Source organism: Pezoporus wallicus, unplaced genomic scaffold (genome assembly GCF_028554395.1).
Source record: "Pezoporus wallicus isolate ANWC-B61680 ecotype Strahan unplaced genomic scaffold, APGP_CSIRO_Pwel_v1 contig_8542, whole genome shotgun sequence".
NCBI classification, from domain to species: domain Eukaryota; kingdom Metazoa; phylum Chordata; class Aves; order Psittaciformes; family Psittacidae; genus Pezoporus; species Pezoporus wallicus.
In genome coordinates, this window is record NW_026640148.1 from 4,854,626 (window position 1) to 4,875,483 (window position 20,858).

At 36.4% G+C, this 20,858-nt stretch overlaps 1 protein-coding gene across 2 annotated transcripts in view; it reads right to left on the reverse strand.

The window, feature by feature from the left end:
* Positions 1-20,858, reverse strand: part of CACNA2D3 (calcium voltage-gated channel auxiliary subunit alpha2delta 3) — a 449,302-nt gene that overhangs the window by 288,865 nt on the left and 139,579 nt on the right. For both annotated transcript variants that reach the window (XR_008973242.1, XM_057417633.1), the window contains exon 4: positions 19,774-19,833. Coding sequence is in view for 1 of the 2 variants with exons in the window: in XM_057417633.1 (XP_057273616.1) it covers positions 19,774-19,833 (60 nt within the window). In the remaining variant the exon portion in view is untranslated. The remainder of the gene's footprint in view (positions 1-19,773; positions 19,834-20,858) is intronic.

The window sequence follows — 20,858 nt, forward strand, 5'->3', positions numbered from 1 at the left end:
GTACAAAAGCTGAAAATAAAATCTTACTCAACTATATTTGTTTGTATATTTAGACCATGTTTGTATTTTTAGTCCTTGGCCTCTCAGCTACATACCTGCACTAACTTCCTTGTCCCAGTATTTACTCAAAACCAACATTTGGTCAGGTAATCTCCCATCTCTTAAATTCAGTATACTGTACTGTATTTAGCTTGATTTATAAAAGGATATGCTTACTGCATATTCTAAGTCTTGGAACAGACTTTATTAAATTAATTTCTTTCAAAATCCCTGCCTTTTACATCTGAGGACAATATTCTGACTTAATATGTTGAGAGGGGGGAAAAACCCAGTTAATTAGCGGGGAAAAATACATGCACACCCCCAACTCTAACAACAGACATGCTTTGATCCTTGTAGAGCACAGTCTTCCTGCACCCCAGTGCTCCCTACAAGCTTTGCCTGAGGTTTCCCATGAGCACTCCAGCACTCCAAGCTGGGGTGGTCCCATCACCTCTGCAGGTCCAGGTGCAACAATGGGGTTTGAACGCAACTACGGAATCAGAAACCCTGTATCAAGGTATGGCCCCTCTCCTTTTTGGTTGCTACAAAAGTGGCATCAGCAAGGTAGTTTATCACCAGACAAGAAGTTTCCTGACATAGGAAACTTGCCCGTGGTTCGAGGTGAGGAGACATTACTCAGAAAACATCTTCCTTCCACAGGAAGGAAAACTGTACTGGATACTCAGATGTCTTTTGTTCTTTTACTGACAACATGAGACATAAGAGGTTTTCAAACCAGAGTACAAAACCGGTTTGGAGTAGTAAGGAGTTCCTGCAAGCAGAGCAGTGGCACCCCATCTTACCTTAATGAGGAGGCAAAGCTTCAACCACCACTGCCACATTGTCTGCAGGAACAGCCAGAGTCACTTTACTCCTCCTCAGCAGAGCAGCACCATCCCATATGGACATGTGCTGCAGCTGTGCTCTGGTGAAAGGGAAAAGTGAGGAAAGACACACCAGGGATCATGTACTCAGCTGCAGAGCATAAATGGTGAGCTGCTCCTCACCGGAGCTGGATGGGGTTGAGATGCCTGTGGGGTGACAATCCTGGCATGGGAAAAGACAGGGCAGGTGTGTGCAGTCCAGGAGCTGCTGCTGCTGCTTCTGCAGATGGTGGCTCTTGAGCAAAACTGGCATCTGCAAACCCTTGACATCCAGGTCTCCAACCGAGGGCACAGAATTTCTTTAGACAGACTTGCCAACCATTGCCCCTTGGGGAGAAGCAAACTAAATGTTTTCTCACATTTGTGTGAGCCAATATAGCTTTGTAAAAGATTTATTTTCTTCAGTTGCACTTCAATATTCACAGAAAAGGAAAGTACTGGGGTGCTTATTGGGAAGATGCTCTAAAGAGAAGATCTGATAGAACGGGAGAATGGATCTACAGAGTGACCTTTAATAAATAACTGTTATGGTCTTAAGTGAGTTAATAAAATTGCAGACTAATTTAACCACATCTCCCCTTAACTTGTACTTCAGCAACTGCATGGTCAAGACAACGTACACAAACAGAGGGGTCAGCATTTCCTGGTGACCACAAAAAGCTTCCTCACTGCAGCATTGCAGACAGACTGTAGTTACAAGACTTGAGCACTTGAGTCACGGACTATACCCTTTCCCTACATGTGTAAGGCATTAAGTGTTCATCACAGAAACTTAAATAAATTAAATCATTCCACTGCAAATGACAAAAAGGGAACTTTCAAGTTGCACAGTTATTATTCAAAGATATGGAAGTAATAAGGTTCCACATGCATCCTCAGTTCTGTACTTTGGTCTATATGTAGTGTGGTTGTTAATTCCATAAACCATTAAGAGGTTTGGGTGGTTTTTTTCGCTAAAAAGAACAGAATAATACTTTTTATCATCATACAGCTATAAGCTCTCTAGAAAGACAGCTCTACTTTTATTTAAATAACCCAGTCTCCTCTTTACTGCACATTTTTATGCACAAAGATCTTTTTCCTGTATTTATACATTTTGAAGTTAAAATCCCATTTCTCTCCATGGAGCCCCACCAATAATCCTCACCCCTCAGAATCTAACAAGGGCACAAAGGGGCTTTCTCAATGGATGTATCCCTCTGCATTTTTCTATCAATCCACAGCATTCCACAAAGTACTCAGATAAATCTAAATCTAACAATAGAATGTGCAGGATGTCTTTATATGCCTGTAGTTTTTCATTGTTATTTAGTCTTGTTACTCACAGGCTGTTACAAGTCACTTACAAAATACAGATATACTGTGTACTTTTCAACCAAATGGTGACTTCCATTGACTCTGGCTGGCAAGCAAGTAGTTTATAATACATGAAAGCTCTCTCCAATCTACATTTAAAAATGCAATAAAAATATTTGATCCTATATGGAAAAAAATATTAAAAAACCTTAATTAAAGGCTGTATCAAATTCACACAAATGAAACAGAACAGATTTAGTCATACCAACAGAATAAGATACATTTATCTCTACTGTTCATGTTTTCAACATCTGAGGGTTTATTTGTCCAATGTTACTGACATCATAACATATTTCTTTTGGTTTTCTTTTTCTTGTGAGACAGACAAGTTTGTGAGACATCTTCTTGTAAATTTGTGTGATCATTTTAGAAGGAATTCCAGAATATGGAAACATTTCTCTAGAAACAAATGGCCACCATATTCCACATAGCTGGAAGATGCAGAAAGCAGTGATTCTTATACAGATATTCGGAACTCCACCACATTTCCTTTTAAAATGTAGATGAATTTGGCAGAAAGGTTTAATATTTTAACTGTGTGTCCTTTTGGGGTGCAGTGCTTCCTTTCATGAGATTAAAGAAATTCAAACATACTGTATCGAGGCCCAGGTCTGCATTACGTTTGAGCAGATGAAACATTACGATTGTTATGTTGAAGGCTGTAGGATCATATTTGGGTTGTTTGGTTGTGTTTTTTTTTACTTTTCCTGTATTGTCTCAAATAACTTGAACATTTTACACTTATTTTTCACCAACTATCTGGTTAAGAAAGTCCTGTTAGAGATAGACTAGGGGATAGGCATCTACAGACGGGTAACTGGCATGGAAATGTCACGCCAAATGTAGTAGAGAGGTTGCCAGTGGTAGAAACTGAATATAAAAGAAGTTCAAGAACTTCCTACTATATCTGGTATAGAAAAAATGCAAAGGTGAGGGTCTTTGTAGAATTTTTAAAGACAGACATAGAGCTTCTTGCACTGTAAGTGGCTGTGAATTCAATCAGAAACACAGATGAATACACATGCCAGAAGTTTGTGAATTCCACCCAAAGAGAAAAGTGAGACATAGAATAACATTGCTATGCAAGAGGCCCACGATAAAAAAATTGTCTAGGGATAGCTTTGAAATATTTATAAACAAGTGTACCATTACTGAGAACAGAAGGAATACCATAAACAATAGGGTCATATTGTAACTTTAATTAAAAAAAATGCTAAATAGCTGACATACCAAAGGAACATCTTTAAAGGGGCTTTAGAGGTGGGAGGGCATAGTTGGGTTTTTTAAACAACTATAAATGCTCTCGGACTTGTACTGCGACGAGACAAGAGTGGCATCTAGTGGCTCACACAGTTATGGTACTTACTCCCGCTGAACAGCTGGGATATGTTCCAGAACTTTTCTACAGTATTCATTACAATCGTCTGGGCCATAATTGAGTATCTGGTGAGTATCTTGCTAGCAAAAGTTGGGAGGCTGGAAGAAAGGTTAGCATGTAAAGGAATAAGTGAGGAGGTGTTGTTCTGTTTGCCTGCGCTCTGTTAGCTCTTAAGCTTAGAATCAAGTAGGTGGGAATTTTTTGTTTTAAATCTGGCAAGAAGAAATACCAGTTTTAAGAAAATATTTAGTATAGATATAGGACTAATAGTGACCTGATCTTTATGTATGCACGTTTGGCTACCACTAACTTCCAACTATAAAAATATTAACAAAGCACTTTCCTACATAATGTACGTTTGGTGACATTTTCCAAAATTTACTTAATACTCTTTTATGAGTTGCATATTTTTGCTGTGAAAATATTGGAAAGAAGTTCCCCAGTTGAGAATTTTGGAAATTCCTTACGAGAGAAGACAGTGTATTTGCAGGAACAGATTTCCTCAGAGTTACTGAGATCCCCTGGGGAAGATCACTTTTTTTTGCAGAGGAAAAGGGTAGAGTATTACGGTATTAGGGAGACTTGATGAGTTCTTGATCCAGGTTCCATTTTAATTATGTACCATTAATCATTTTGCAGTTGGAAAAATCTAACATTGTCTATGCGTAACTAATTGGGAACTCATGTTTTTTAAATTAACGTGTAGAGGTTTCATTTACAATGCGGGGTTGAACTGAAAATACATAGCACTAGAGCATAAATTTCAGTTCACAGTTCAAAAGTTGCTCCTCTATAACAGCAAATAAATAGGAAATTAAACTGTGTATTATATTCCAAAATTATGTGAAACACTACAGACTTCTGTGATTTACCAAATATCACCACTGAACAAGCCATTTAAGTAACCTGATCTGATTATTATTTGAAATTCTTATCTTTTTGAAACTGTTTTCTGATAGTAAAAATAATTTCTCCAATAATCTCTGCACCACATAACCCTAAGTATATATTAATTGATATTACTGTTTATGACTAGAATGGCAAAGAAAGTGAATGTTACAAATGCTGTTATTACTATTAGCAGTTCAGAACAGCATGGAGGAAGAGCTGAATTGCAACTGATGTCAGACACAAAGCCATTAAGCTCATATTTATATTTAACAGAATTAAGTGTTGAATGTTAATACAGATGTAAAGAATGACCTAATTTAAAACATTTAAAAATATATGTAACATCAAATAAAATATAAATCGTGTGTGGTGGCAATTCATTGCTTTGGAATCCAGCTTACCAAATTGCCTATATGCTTCAGAAGCAATTCTTTTTCTTTTCAGATTTTAAACTAAGTTAAAAATTCAGGTTCTAAAACTGAAACACAAAAGTATTGCAGATTTTTAGAAAGTACTTTGATTCTGCCAAATATTGACAGTCACAAAGCCCAAACAGCAGGTTTTGCTGGGTTTTTCCCCTAAACGTCTGGTTAAGAAATCTCATGTTGGCTTAATATGGCTAGTAATGTGAAAGTTGACTTACAATACAACAAATGAGATTTGTCGGCACAACTTTCCAGAATTATAAGCTTCAGCTACAATCCTACTCTCAGTAAAGAAAGTGTAAAATAAAGCAAATGCAAAGGGTTAGCCATTACATTACCTGAATATACTGTGTACTTCTACATAGTATTTCTAACACACATCACTAATTTAATACTATTATAATATTCTAGCTATTAAGTTTCCTGTATCTGTCATTTCAGTATTTAGAAGACAACAGCTGTATTCCTTTTCAAAACACTCACAAAACTCAAAATCTAAATTAGCTTTTAGAAATGTATTTATTTTCCCCATGTAGCCCACCTATACACAATAGATAACTCATCAGACCTTCCTTGTAACCTTTTGGTTAGGACAGGTTGTATGTCCAAGAGTTATAGTACAGCTAAGTGGCAACTGAATCACACTATTTATTTGTGTAAGTAAAGAACAAGCAGGAGTTTGAGACACGGAGCTGAACTCAGATGCACTAGCTGCTGTTACAAATGCACATGCCATTACATGCATGCATGCAAAATAATCCCTGCTGTAGAGTTTTTCATCTAAACACAAGCAAAGAGATCTATACAGATAGGCAGGAGCCACCAGAAAATACCTAGGTAATACTGATCATGAAGATAAGCAAGACTTTCAGATCATCAACCACCTTATCTGCCATCAATGATTTGGGGGATGGAGAAGTACAGCATCATTTGTTGAAAAAGGACGATCAAAAAGAACAAAAAAAAATGTAATTAAAGTGAAACATTTGAAATATAAAAACAGCCAACTCCCATCTGTAATCACCCATGAAACCCAGAAACAATGATTGCGCAGATCCAACCTCCAGCAACATTGTCTTTTGCCAACTCCACTAAGCTGAAGGAACTGACTATCTGCAGAGATGTGTACAATACCTGCCCTGAATGTGTGAATGACCGCTTTTGTTGAAGAGGTGGAGACGTACTTTCAGTTAATGCAAGACAGTTCAACAGGTAAAATGTTACTAAATCAATTGTATATCAATATACATTCTGGTATCATGGCAGTTACAGTTCAGCGTGTAGGGTAACGATAATGGAAAACAGAACTTGCCATTATGTATCATTAAAGTATAATCAATCACAGGAATCTGTTAGTGCTTTCCTTCAGAGAATCAATCATGAAGAAACACAATCAACTTACATGTGCAGATAAGAAACGGAAATGATTTTTAAAATAAGGTGATTGGGTTGAACACATTTTTAAAGATAAACTTTAGCAGATTTCTCAACTTCATTTTATTAATACAAAAGTCAAAATAGACAAAAATGTTAGCTTTATATTCCAAGAATGGAATATGAAAGTTCCTATTAAATCTGGGCCTGGAGCATGCATTTTCCAGCCAACATCCAAGATTGCATTTGCTGTATTCATCATTATATATTTGCATGCATATACAATGATGTCACTGTTTATGGCTCTATAAAGTCCAATTCAGGAAACACAGTTTTGATACTGTCTGTCTGGAGTTCACTTACATACAGGCTGAGGTGCAACATTCACCAAATTCAGAAGTTAATGTCAGGGCTTAACTGGAAACAAGAGCATGGAAGTGCCTGCACACCAGGGTGAGCACACTTAGCACTCAAGGAGCTAGGCAACCATGGTAAAAGCTAATGAAATCATCAGACATCCTCAGCTGTGCAACAGAGGATTTGTCACAGCAGAAATGTATTATCAGTCAAAAGCAGAGCTGAACTGCAGTCTGAAAAGAAAGGGCAAGACAACAAGTGAAACCATTTTGTACTCTATAAATTCTTTCCTTGAGTCTCTGTCCAGATTTACCCTGATATACCAGGATCACTCATGGTTTACACAAGTACCATGGGTTTGTGTCACCCATGTAAGACAAAACTGAATTAGTTGAAACGCTTTGGACTTGACAACAGTCCCACTCCCCAGTTTTGTCTTCTCATGCACAAAGGGAAAACAGGAAGATGAGGTGAAAACCTGTATTGGAATAAGATGAAAGGGAGGAACAACTCTTGAAACATTAGGGGTGGAATTAAAACTGCTCACCAGTGAATGGGAAAATAATTACCAAGGCTAAATAGCGTTCATTCCAACCAGTCCCACATGCTACCGGAAAGTATTATCCTCTAACTAAAGTGAAAGCAAGCAACCTGTATAAACCTGTATTAGCAGGACTGCAAGGGGTCCTTCTTTAAAACTGCTCTGTCTTCGTTTTGTACCCTTCACTACCTTCTTTCAGTAAAATCTCCTTCACTACCATTCCACTTCTCCAAAAGCCCAGAGGAACACCGGTACTGACAGTATGTTGAAAGGTCAAGGACTGGAACATTATTTGGAGGAAACATGGAGCAAGATATTTACCAAGAGACCACAAGAAATTAAGAAAAAATAAAAATTCATTTTGTCTACCTATGGGGTAACTGTGGATGATAACTGAGCTGCTATTTTATGGAATTCAGTGCAAAACTTGGACCAAAAATGACAAACATTTGGGGAATCAAATATTTTTATGGTACATAGCACACATGCTTATTTTTTGAATTTCAATTAATCTTTAAGAGATCTCTTCTTCTATAACCTGTAATAGATCCCAATGAACATAGATCTCATAAAATCTGCAGAAAATTGCAATTCTGAGATATGGAATGCAGTAGGGAAGGGCAACAGTTATAGAAATTGAGTAATTTTTCATAACATCACCATCTTATATTTCACATCCTTACTATGTCTTTTCATATAATTGACATTTTAGAGGTAGTTAATGCTTGGAAATTTGTGTCTTTCTGGGAGACCAATAATCACTTGACCTCTGGAGAGCTATTCCAATAGCCATTTACTTGCATGGGAATTTCAGTAACAATGGGGACAATTTTCAAAAGGCAACATAAGACTTACCCCTTCACTGAGGGGTGTGCATTTAACTTTGAACATCTCTATCTCCATCATTAATAAGTGACACTAACACAGAAACACTTCATGGGACTATTAATTTCCCAAGAATTTGCAGGAAACAGCTGGATCCCCAGCTACTATATCAACACATTGGAAGACGTGACACTTGTGTCAGGGAAAGACTTACAGAGATCTGAAGAGGCACATGGTCTTAGGAAAAGTAGTACACAGCTTGCTATGAAAGATCCTCAGCCAACAGCCAAACACCATGCTGAATGCAGGCAAAAATGTCCAGGGCAGCAGACTGTATGTTGCCAATGGCAAGACAGCAAATGTGAGCCAGAGTAGCCCACACTTCCACAGAGCAGATTCCCAACTGCCTCCACAGCCCTCTGCTGCTTCTGCCATGAGGGTAGAATTCTAAGTGGGAAAGGGGAAATCGAGCTGGACACCCTGGTGAGAAGGGAAGTGTGACAGAAAGTAGAGAAGACCATGCAGTCTGTGGCAAGGTTTAAATCTGAAATACGAAACAAAATGTAACATTTAATCAAATTATTTTTATTGTAATTTTGCCTTTTTTTTTTTTTTAAATGAAACACGAACAAAACACTTATTTAATTTTGCCCTGTATGAGTTCTCAGGGAACCTGCCAGCAATTTTTCCAATCTTTTCCCCTATGCAAATAAATCCTCTATTTTTTATTTAATCCATTTATCTAGTGCACGTTGTTACAATACCCCTGGGCCTGATCTTAGACATGGTCTATGGTCTTCCATCAGGAGTTGGGGGGGGGGGTATTTGATTGATTGGTTAGGGGTTTTCTTGTTTGTATTTTGTTGGGTTTTTTTTAAGCAGGACATCTCCCACAGCATGACCCACAAAATCAGTGATAAAGATGTGCATATACATACACATATATACATAAGGTTGAAATGCAGAATTCTAAACAAAATTATTAAAACAAATAGTAAATTAAACATGCATATGGATATGCATTATTATTTCATACAATCAGTCATGGTCAGAACTGTACTAGCACGTAGTACAAAGTACAGTTTAGAAGACTGTACTTCTGAGTCTGAAGGTTTTTTTACACATTATAGATTTGTCATGTTTTGAAATGTTCAAATTTTAAATTAAAAAGACCTGAAAGCCATTCACTGTGGCCTTTGACACCGATCTATTGTGGTTTGTGCTATTACCCATTATTCACACAAAAATAATTGCTTTCATTTTTCCACATAATGTTTAAAAAAATCCCTGAGTTTAAAAGCCACCAGTGGCTACTTTACAAGCAGAAACTTTCAACTAACTGTTAAACAAATATGCAAGCATCCTTTTATGATAAAAACCCCGCAGATCACTGAATTCAGACAAATCCTGTATATTATGAATCGACCAACCACATGATTGATGAAATGATGCGTGAAAACAGCAGCAGAGGCAAAATAACCTACTTGAACCCAGAGAATTTTGAGACAATAATCATTACCAGCTTTAATTAACTTCAGCACAAAAGTGGGGGCTCCTTCTGCTTCAAGTTAATAAAGCTCAAAACACAGACACTACAATTAGAGACAAAGAATAAGTCTAAAGCAAGTTTTATTTTGGGTTTAAATAATTAACTTGGTATTTTAATTTTGCAGTCAGCAATTGTGTGAGATTCAGAAACAAAGAAACAATATATGCAATTGAAATGTTACGGTGCCAGTGTAGCTGGTTTTCATTCTTACAAGCCAAAGGCAAGAAAGTACCTTGGTTTTTTTTTTTTTCCTACAATAATTAGCACATACAAAACCCTGGAAATATTTCCACCATCATCATCTAAGATTTACTGACTTTCATACTACACAAGTCAGAAATATGATCTCATCTAAAGCTATGAACTGCTTAGTAAATTCTATCTTGCCTTTCTCATATATATTCATTCAATCTGTAGCTATAATGTTTTTATTTTCATTTATAATTATTTGTGTATTATTTTGTGTAGCAGAAATGCTGCTTTCTCAAAAGTGAATAAAGATATATTACTTCAATCCTTTTCAATAATTTGCCTATTCCTAAATACCAGGTTGAAAGAATCTAGAATATTAATCTCATCACCAAGCACCTCCCAAAAAAAAGAAAAGATGGTCTGCCATTTATTCCTCTCATTTATAGTTTATTAAACCTAAAGATAATAGGAAAAAGGTGGAAAAAGGCAGAGAATGTCTGTGGTGTAGTATCAGATACCACTGTTTATTACTGGCTATCTGCCTAGTAATCGTAAATCCATAGGGCAATATTCTAAAATCTTTTGCTTCTCAGGTAGGTGTGAGCCAAAAAGAAAAAAAATTTAATTTTCTACAAAGAGCAGAAAACTGCAAACACAGCACAATTGAGTATCAGGATGCATAAATATTCCTGATTACAAACCCTTTCACATAAAGCAAACAGGAAGAGTCTGAAGCTAACAGTGTGTACATCATGCAAAAGGTATCTCTGTCCCAAAAGATAGATATCACATAGATTATGAATGAACTACTTCAATAAATTATATTATTCCTCAGAGGGGAAAGGAGAGCAATGTTATAAACAGTGACTTCAGAAAAGTGAGAACAATAGGGCACTGAATTTTGCAAGAGTGAATTAAGGATCTTATTTTCCTGCAGGAGAGCTCAGTACCATTAACCAATGAGCCTTATAAATAAAAACATTAACTCCAGCACTGCTTGCTCCTCTAAGCACCTTAGCTCTCGTCCCTTCAACATATTAGAAACTAAACATAGACACAAAATGTATACAAGTACACACGGAATTAAATAGCTGTTTCAAATCGATTCTTTAAAACATGCTTTTGAGACTGTTCAGAGAGCATGTGACTCTGGGCAAAACATGCATCTCAAACACACAGCTTTGATGATAGACTCTGCTGTGCATCTTTGGTGTACTAGCCTTAACAAATCAAAAAACAATCATCTGTACATCACCTCCTCTTTGTGCTGTCTTATACGTACTGAACATCCACAGATAAAGGAAAGCTAAACCAGAGCAGCATTTTTCAAAATGCATCTTGATAGGATCAAAATCCTCAGAACTGTCACTTGCCTTTGGCATCAATTTAACAAAGGCTAGACATTTTGTTGAAAACATTCACCAAGATCTTGACAGGACTAAAGGAGCATAACATGTAAATCTGACTCTCAGTGTAAAACTGCTCAGCAGTGAAGGTAAGGCGGCTGCTGCTAGCCAGGTAAACGGTACAGGGCTCAGAGCTTAAGGCACCGAATATCTGACCTTTTCTCAGAAAGCAAGCTAATAACTAGTTATAAAGCATTATCAGAAGATGACAAACTTTCCTTCTTCTTGAGAGCAATGATCACTAACTTCTCGGCCACAAGTCTTAACAGGCAAGTCAAATAACTCTCCACTATGAGAAGATTTTTAATCCCAAATTCCTCTTTGCTATCACCAATATGCCGAACATTAAACGCTGGCAACTCTAACTTCATCTTGCATCATAATTTCTCTTTTCTCTGACACTTTAGCTGTTTTCTTGGTTAGAACTGGAAACTGATAGTCCCGTAAATTACAGACATGTTTTTAGACACATCATCTCTGGCTGCTCTGACAATTATGAGTTTCTCTGAGGTTTATGGTAATCACAGAATCATAGAATAATTAGGGTTGGAAAGAACCTTAAGATCATCCAGTTCCAACCCCCTGCCATGGGCAGGGACACCTCACTCTAACCCATGCCACCCAAGGCTCTGTCCAACCTGGCCTTGAACACCACAAGGGATGGAGCATTCACAACTTACCTGGGCAACCCATTCCAGTGCCTCACCACCCTTACAGCAAAGAACTTCTTCCTTATAGCCAATTTAAACTTCCCCTGTTTAAGTTTTAACCCATTACCCCTTGTCCTATCACTACAGTCCCTAATGAACAGGCTCTCCCTAGCATCCCTATAGCCCCCCTTCAGATACTGGAAGGCTGCTAATCTTGGGGATCACGATTTTTCAATCACATTGTGCTATTTTTTCTCATCTCCTCTGCAGTGTTCCTCCCTCATTCCCTGCACATATTTGTTTTGCCCAACTTCTCTGAAACTCATTTTTAAATGGCATTTGAATATTACCTGCTCTTATTCTCTCTCTAAAGTTTTCTTTCATTTTATAATGAAGGTTATATTGGGCAACTTCTTACCGTTTATATAATTGCCTAACCTGACAGAACAGGATGGAGGAAAGAGGGGTTTGCCTTTTTATTTCAGTAGCTGAAAATGATTTCTCCCTTTTGGTCTCACTATAAGCAAAGGTAATGCTTTTAATGAGGCATGCAAAAAGACCATTGTCACTACTATTGAAACAAAACTATTAACACTTTACAGGTTTGCTTTTATAAATTTTTTCTCCAGCCTTGTGTCCTGCACTTCAGTCTTCTGACACCTAACTTTTTACTGCATTGTTTCTGCTTTCTTCTGCGTCCTCCGAAGTCCTTTCACAAACCTCAGTTTCCCCTTGCTTAACACTTTCTGCCTAATCACTGCCCAGACCAGTGGACCTGGCATCCAAGAGAAGCTCATCTGCCTAAATGACTGTCTGCTTTGAAATGCAGGGACAGTCACCAGCTTCTCAATTATAAACTGTGGCATGCATGGATTGGATGCTATTTTAACTGCGTAGAAAGGCAACCACATTTTTGGAACAAATGCTGTGGGCATTTTTGGAACAAACGCTAGGCATTTTGAAAGACAAATTTGTTTTTTTGAAGCCTGCACTTCTTACAAGTTTGCATTCACTCTCAGCTTCATGTGAAAAATTTCAATCTAATTTTGAGGCTGCAGCATTAAGTATTGTTATTAATTTTCTGCTAAAATTTCATTTCATATTGTCTCTTTTTTAATTCTCCCCCCATCCCCTGAAAGTTAATATATCTGTATTTATGTGACTGGCTCCTTCTGGTACATTATTATCCCTAATCTAAACAATACTAGCCTATTCTATCTGTTCTATAGGAGCAAGTTGAAGAATTGCTTTGCAAAAGCAATAACAGAAAGAATTTGGTGTTGCAATCACTATTTTAATGAGAGCTTCTGTTTAACTTATAAACTTACCCTGTGAATTTATGTGAATATGCAGAATCTCAGTTTATATTTCTTTTAAACATGTCTCTAGCTCTTATAGATGCTTATGAAGACCATAAAAAAGCAGCCTGGAAATACTTAATAGTTTGAGCATGGGAAAGGGAAAACTGTAGAGATGTATTATACATCTGTAAATGCTTTCTGTTCCATCTTATTATTGTTGTTAGACCTGACCTGTGATTCTCCATAGTTTTGGAAAATACTTTTTTTTTCCCCTTTTTTTTTGGAAGAATTGACCCAGAGATGAAAAGACCTATACTGCAATTGAAACCCATCCTCTGAATCAAGCGAAACAGAAACTAGACCAGGGCTTCTGAGGTCCAAAATACCTGTCCCATCCACCAGGCTTTTCTGAGCAAAGTGTCTCACAAGCCCTTCTGCTGCAGTTGCTTCACATCGTATAAATAATTTAATATTCACTAGAGAAGCAACTTGAGCAGGCTTCTCCTATCCTGAGAGACCCACCTATCTGATTATGAGTTGTTCCAAAGTGGTGGGTTCCCTTGCTCAGAAAAAGCTTTGGGGTATCTCAATGTTTAATCAGAGAACATGAAATTCTGAAAACACTCATGGGATGAGAAAGCTATTTTCTTCTTATTTCTGGTAGCAAACAAGCATAATACAGGGACAAAAAAATATAAAAGGAAGAATATCAGGAAGACAAAATATATGTGTTCAGTTATTCAGTTCTTTGACAACTCCAGGTTTCAGATTTCTGTAATTATTTACAGCAGGTATCACCAAAAAGCACTATGTCCATATTTGATGGGTAGAACTGAATTTATGGTGTGTTCTTCAGTGTTATTCTTCACATGCTTCAGATAGCAATTGCTATCACAAAAGACAGGCAGCAATAAATCCAGAACTGTCTGGAAACTGCTTCTGGTAGTTGTTTAATGAGTCTAACCTGTTAAGGGTAGCAAAAGGATGAGTCCTATAACTGCACTCAGAAGAATCAATCTCCAGAACTCTGGGCCAAACTCTCTCAGAAGTGAAGCATGTTATTTGCAATAGCAAAGTCAGACCATTGCTCTCAATTCCTTTGCTGTTGGATCCTAAAGTAGATAGAACACCTATTGAACTAAACAGGTAAACTACTACTATTTATTTTTGATGGCTCTCTGCATAGAACAGAATGGCACCAAAATGACAATTATTTATAGTAGAGAAATTATGAATTTGCTGAAAAATCAGGTCCTGCATCTCTGCTTCTGAGACAGCAAGTTAAACTCTGCATTTCTGTGCGTAGCTTTGAAACTCACTCTTGTCCTCAGAAGTTAAAAGCACACATAAAAATAAAATTGTTCTAGTAATTTATATTTGATTTGTTTCTAACTATTCAGAAAACTAAGTAGCAAGTCTTCTGCAGGTCCTGGCAGCATTTCTATATCATAGCTGTATTTAAATTATGCCTTCAGTTGGATGAACATAACAATACAGAAGAACCTGTTGCAGTACAAGCATTAGAGGGACACGAAGAGGAACCCCTTAAGAGCAGGTCCTGTGTGAGGCACCCTGAGGAAGAGCTCCAGAGGCAGATCTTACAACTGAATAAACTATAATGTTTCCAGGGCTTGTACTTCTTCTGTAAGAGTTGCACATGGTGATGAAAACTTAACATTTTAGATTGGTACTAGTTAATGATCTTTTTCTCTTACCTTATTACAAGCTACAGGTACACTGTCCATATCCCATCCAAATATAGCTGAGAGCACTTCAGTCTGCAAAATATTTCAAAGAAAGTCTAACAAGGAATTTAGGATGCCAGATCTTATGTTAGGTTTCCAGGCTAGGAGCTTAGAAAAACTAATTTCTGATTTAGAAAGTAATCAGCTTGGGTAAATAATCCATTAGGTACATCAAACTTCAGATGCTCAAGTGCTATTTCAAATGTACTTTTCAAAAAGTCATTTCAGTCACTGGTTTGGAGTGCTTAGAGTCCAACAGAACTTCTCTTATCATTGCGGATGTTCAGGACCCCACAAGAGCTGACTTCAGTCTTGTGGTCATCATTCTAACAGCCAGAAAATATTAATGCTGATGGACTGTAAATCTACTTATCATGAGCCTCATTCAGAATTAGTGAGATAATAAATATGCAAACAGATTTTTCTGAAATACTAACATGAAAGTAATGCATATGTTATAGCAGGAGTTTAAATAAGATTATGTAGAATAGCTAGTCTCAATTATCTTTTGTCCTTGTATTTTCCAGTAACTGGTATCAATGTAATTACTATTTGATTAATTTTTAATTAAATACATAATCATTAAATAATCCATCAGTACAAATTTTCACAGTATCATTATATTAAACAAGCATTTAGATCAGAATTTTAAAAACAGGTAGAAGCAACTGAAGTTGTGCTTCCATGTCTGTATTTAAGCTCAGTACCTAGCTGTGCAATTTCAAAATTACCAGAAGTCAGGTAGCATCCCTTGAAATCCAGTAATACTAACAGCTGCAGAATCAGACGCAGAAGCTGTAGAACTTATGAACTGGACTAATTCTGTTCCCCAGTCCTCTTTTGCTATTTATGCTTTCTCCTAAACCTTTGCAGTCTCACCTTTTGTAAACTTTAAAGAAACCATTAAATATGTATTAAAAAGTATATTGTTCACCTGTGTAAACCACAGAAAAAATCTTCAGCTATCTATCTGCTGATTTTACAAGATTTTTTTATGCACTAAACATATGTACTCTGAGGGCAAGGATGAGATTTTTCAAAGACTCGAAATGCAATTAGAGAGTTAACCACTGGCAAAATCTGGCAGACAGGTACCTAACTCTGGTATTTGTTTTGAAAACCTTTTTCTTAAGACTCAGCCATATAGATCCAAAAAAAATATTAATGAAAAGCAGCCTTATACCATTATTCTTTTTTTTATTCCACTAAGTTAACTTTAGAAGTATTCTTAAATTAAATTAATCCTTCCCTAAAAACTGTTTGATTAATCTTCATCTAGTCTTCTAACATAAAGCTGAAACACAGTCAAGATCTGGTACTTGAACCTCTTCAATCTTACATAGAAAGTGAAGCTACAACAATCCAAAATGAAAACATCTAGCAATTCAGGTGACATCAACTGTGCACTAGCTTTGATTCTATTAAAAAGAAATAACCTTGTTTTTTTATTATCACATCACACACACACAGAGAAAACTCAGCTGGAGTGTAAGGAGAGTGAACTAATTAACTTCATTAACATGCAGAAAACAAAAGAAATTCCCTGCCAATGTGTACGTACAATGAAACCATTCAGCAAATGAACCAGTACCCATTTTTTTTTTATTAATTCTTCCTGTCATTGGGGTCAGAAGCATGAAAACAGGGTAGGAACAAAGTATTACAGATCTTTATTGACTCTAAAATTTACTCGGTAAGAAACAAAGTGAAAGTTACTTTTACAGCTCCGCTGAGAACTCTGGCATCAGTTCTTCTGCTGAGTGTCCACCTCCTGAGATTATTGAAAACCAGAAATAATACAACACTATGACAGAGATCTTGCTCCACCATGGTGTTTCTGTGAACAAGGCAGTTCACATCTTAGGAAACGCATACACAAGCACAAAGGAAATAAAGCATCACGAGGCCAAGTTTCAGTTTACAACAATTGTAAATTGATTTTTTTTTTTTTTTTTTAAAGATTCTCTCCTAACAGGTGGTGTTACCTGCTTTTTTATCTTTTCCTTCCAAAATTTTCTCTGGCAAACAGTTAAGTCCACAAAACTAAAAGATGGCTGTAGAATCACTTCAAAACCTATAACATCCAATAGTCTTGCTGGGTCTTTACTTGGCAGTTGGCTTCTATACTAACTTTTTTCCATCATGTTAAAGCCACAGAACCAGGAGGAAGTACTTTATTTTAAAGAGAGGAAAGCACAATGTCCCCTATAAAGCAAGATGAGTGACTGTTTAAGCCTATGGAAATAGCATGACAAAGCAACTTGCTGTAGCAGTACAAATGGTAATTGGGGATATAAGATAAATCTATGAGGCATGATTAAATTCCACTAAGCAACAACTTGAAAAGGGTCTTTAAAAACACAGAATAACCTGAAACCATACCCACCAGGTGAGAAAACCCTGGATTGAGTTAAAGGTTCAAATATAAGTAACATTTAGGAGGTTATTTTCTCATAACTTGCTAAAACCACAGCTCTTGGTTCACAGCCCTAACAGAAAAAAGAACTTCCCAAAGTCCAGATACTGCACAGTAAATCTTTAAAGTCAGTTCTTACTGATTCTTAGTTTAGCCATTACTCAAAATCGCAATATATATAATGCTGATGAGTTAAACCTCATATCACCCATTATGATTTATTTCTTTCAATTCACTAGAAATTTTATTTATGTTTATAACCACAAGGCGTTTGCTGGTGGTGTTAAAAGATTCAGTTCAGGGATAGATAGCTGACTGTTTAGACCATTATACAGCATAACAGTATATTGATTAGGATGCCCATAGAATAACTAAGGACAAAACTAATAATGTTACCAAGAAAAATGCCAAGAAGGAATCAGGTCTAACCTAACTAAATAATATAGTTTCAGCATTGCAGAGAATACCAGCAGCCTAAAAGATGAACTTTCCCTGTTATTATTTTAAGATGGTGTTTTTCACAGTCAATAAAAATATTAATATAATTTTATTTCTCCTTTATATCATTTTTATGTACCGACGCAATATTACCTATCCTGTCCTCAAGACATAGAAAGTGAGGCTGGACCAATAAAATCACAAAAGCACTTTATGTGCTTTCTCAGTTTCCAGCATACCTGAGCACAAATTGCACAGACGGATGCTGTATCACATGCCACTAATTCAAAGCATTTAATCCTGGCTTCCACGCATCGACCAAGGCAATACAAATGCCAAAAAATTCCTCTTTGACGGCAGAATTGTATACACTGTATATTACATAAGCCTTCTGCCCCCCTCCACTTGAATGTCCACTATCAAGTCTTTCTGGCCATTATTTTATATTGAGCAGATGGTATTACGAGATTTTTGATAAAGAACAACAATCAGGCAGCAAGGGTTGCAAAGGGGTCGCTGAAACCAAAATTAACAATTGATTAGCTTTAATGGACCATGACAGTAATAAACAACAGAGCTCTACACAAAGATTTGATTGCCCTGTTAATGCTGCTGACATAAATGGCTTTTAACTGGCTTCCTGAAAGTGCTAATATCTTCAAAGCCTCGGCAAATGAAGGACTTGTCAAAGTGAGAACTATCCTGCAGTGAAGAAGCACTTACTGTAGACCTCTAAAAATCTTCTGTAAAGTGTGTTTCTGATTTATTCAGACAATAGATCTTATTTCTCTAAGGCTTAAAGTGCAAAAACATAAAACGCAGCACACCTCTGCAAGGCTGAAATGTAACAGAACTCTAAAGCATATGAATACAGAAGCCAGCATTCACTGAATACGATAATCTGAATTACCACCTTCAGTGCGCTCATTTTGTCTTTACTTCAACATGGGCTGATAGATCTCCGTATCGCAGCCTTCAAAACTGTTTTGTTGTTTGGGTTTTTATCCTTAGCTCTTAAAAGTTCAGTCTATGTTTTCCCTTCCTGCACAGAAATCAGTAATTCACATAGTATTTTCATTGAAAGAAAATGTTTTGTAATTACTGGAAGTAATCATGGTAAAATCTGAAAATAGAACTTATAGATCTGTGTACTTCTTAGATAAATCTATGGTAAAAAGTATACAGAAAATTACTGTTTCCCTTAATGCTTAAGCTCAAAATCTAAATAGATACAGGGCAATTATTCACAGATGGTTTTAAAATTAAATCTAGATGGAGACAAAGTAAACAAAACCTCACCTAACATGACATTGAAGAAACCAAGGATATAGAAATTCATTACAGGTAAGGAGATATTTATTTAAGTAATGAGTAACACTTCCAGTTAGATTTTCCATTTTAGGTTAAGATTACTTGATTTCTAAATTAACATTTTTTTCTTTTAATTGTGTGTCTTACTTAAGCAAAGGTCTTTCTTTTAAACATTTTATAACTGTGAACTGCCATAGTGCTTCTGCCTCCTACATTATTCCTACAGGCAACATTTTGAGACTATAATGGTCTGACTCTGAGGGCTTCTAGGTAAAAGGAAAAACTGGTGTCTGCTCTAGACGTGGATACAAATACATACCATTTGCACAAATCAAGGTCATACTAATCCCATCCCTGTGGGTCCCACTTCATCTGCAAATTCAAGTCTCTATAGAACAATTCCTTGCCAGTACACTGCAACGATGAAACATGCTGCTAATTACTGTGTTTAAAAATCTTGACCTAAGCAGACATGCAGGGAATTTAAATGAAATCTCTAAAAACCCACCCGCTTGGTCTCCCAGCATACAAACACTAAGTACATAACCTGTCAAAATACTGAGCCAGCCTTCATTAATTCCATTTTCTGTAATCAGCATCCTTCTATTACTCACATACTTGGCTTTCTACAGCAGTTCTTCAAGCAATCTATAGTATACCCTGATGATAACATTTGAGAAACTATTAATTACCTGTAAGTCAGCATCAAACTCATGTTTCAGGTAAGCATCTTCTGCAGCTTCAACAAGACGCTGAAAAACAAAGGAAAAAAAAAGTGTATTTTTGAAATAATGGATAACATCTTTAAATTCAAGTGTCTTTCCAGTATAAAAACAGATTGCTTGGGAATTGTGTAATTCACTGTCACCACATGATATCTGCTATGATACTTCATAGAACAGAAATAAATGATCCAGATAAACCATACCAAAACAAAAACCACACACACACAACAACAAAAAAAAAAACAATAAAATCAACAAACAACCAAGGTTTTTAAACCCCCAGCATCCAGGATTGCTGGTACAAAACTCACAAACCAGCTCGTCTACTAATAAAGAAAAAATAAAGAGTAATTATTGTTTTTCCCCTACTAGTGCTCAGCACCCTGAGACTCATTCTGATATTGATTTTTGAAAGAACACAAAGTAAAGTTGCTTTCACACTGGACCTTATTTTGCACATGGAAATTCTTTTCAAATCTTTCTTAAAATTAAAATGGGATATTTTTCGTTATAAGCCCTTCATTGCAAGCCACTGAAATTAAGAGGTATTTCTAAATAACACATTAAATAGAAAAGATTTGAAAAATAGAGACTAGGTTTATGCAGCAGATTTGAAGTGCTGTACATACTAACTTCATACAGTGCATAATCACAGGATTTTTCTGCAACTACTGAAGTAACATTCACTGGATGACAGCAGTTCAGTGGTATTTTTTTCCTCTTAATACCCAGAAGTCCCTGTAGATGCTACTGTTCCTTTCTGCTACTATCTGAAGGAAAAAAAAATAAAATAAAGGGTGGCAGCACTAAAACACATCTAACTTGAAAAACTAAATTCTTTGTAAGGGTTTGCTGCAGACATTCTCTGTGAAAAGACATTACATCCTTTCTAAGGTCTTGTTCAGGATTCCTTAAAGTTTTGAATATTTTAACTATGGAAGTAACGCTTTCTAGTTTTTATTTAATCTACCTGAATATACATACTTGTATGACCCCAAATTAACCTAATAATAACCTGCCACAGAATACTCAATGTATTATTTTTATTTTCT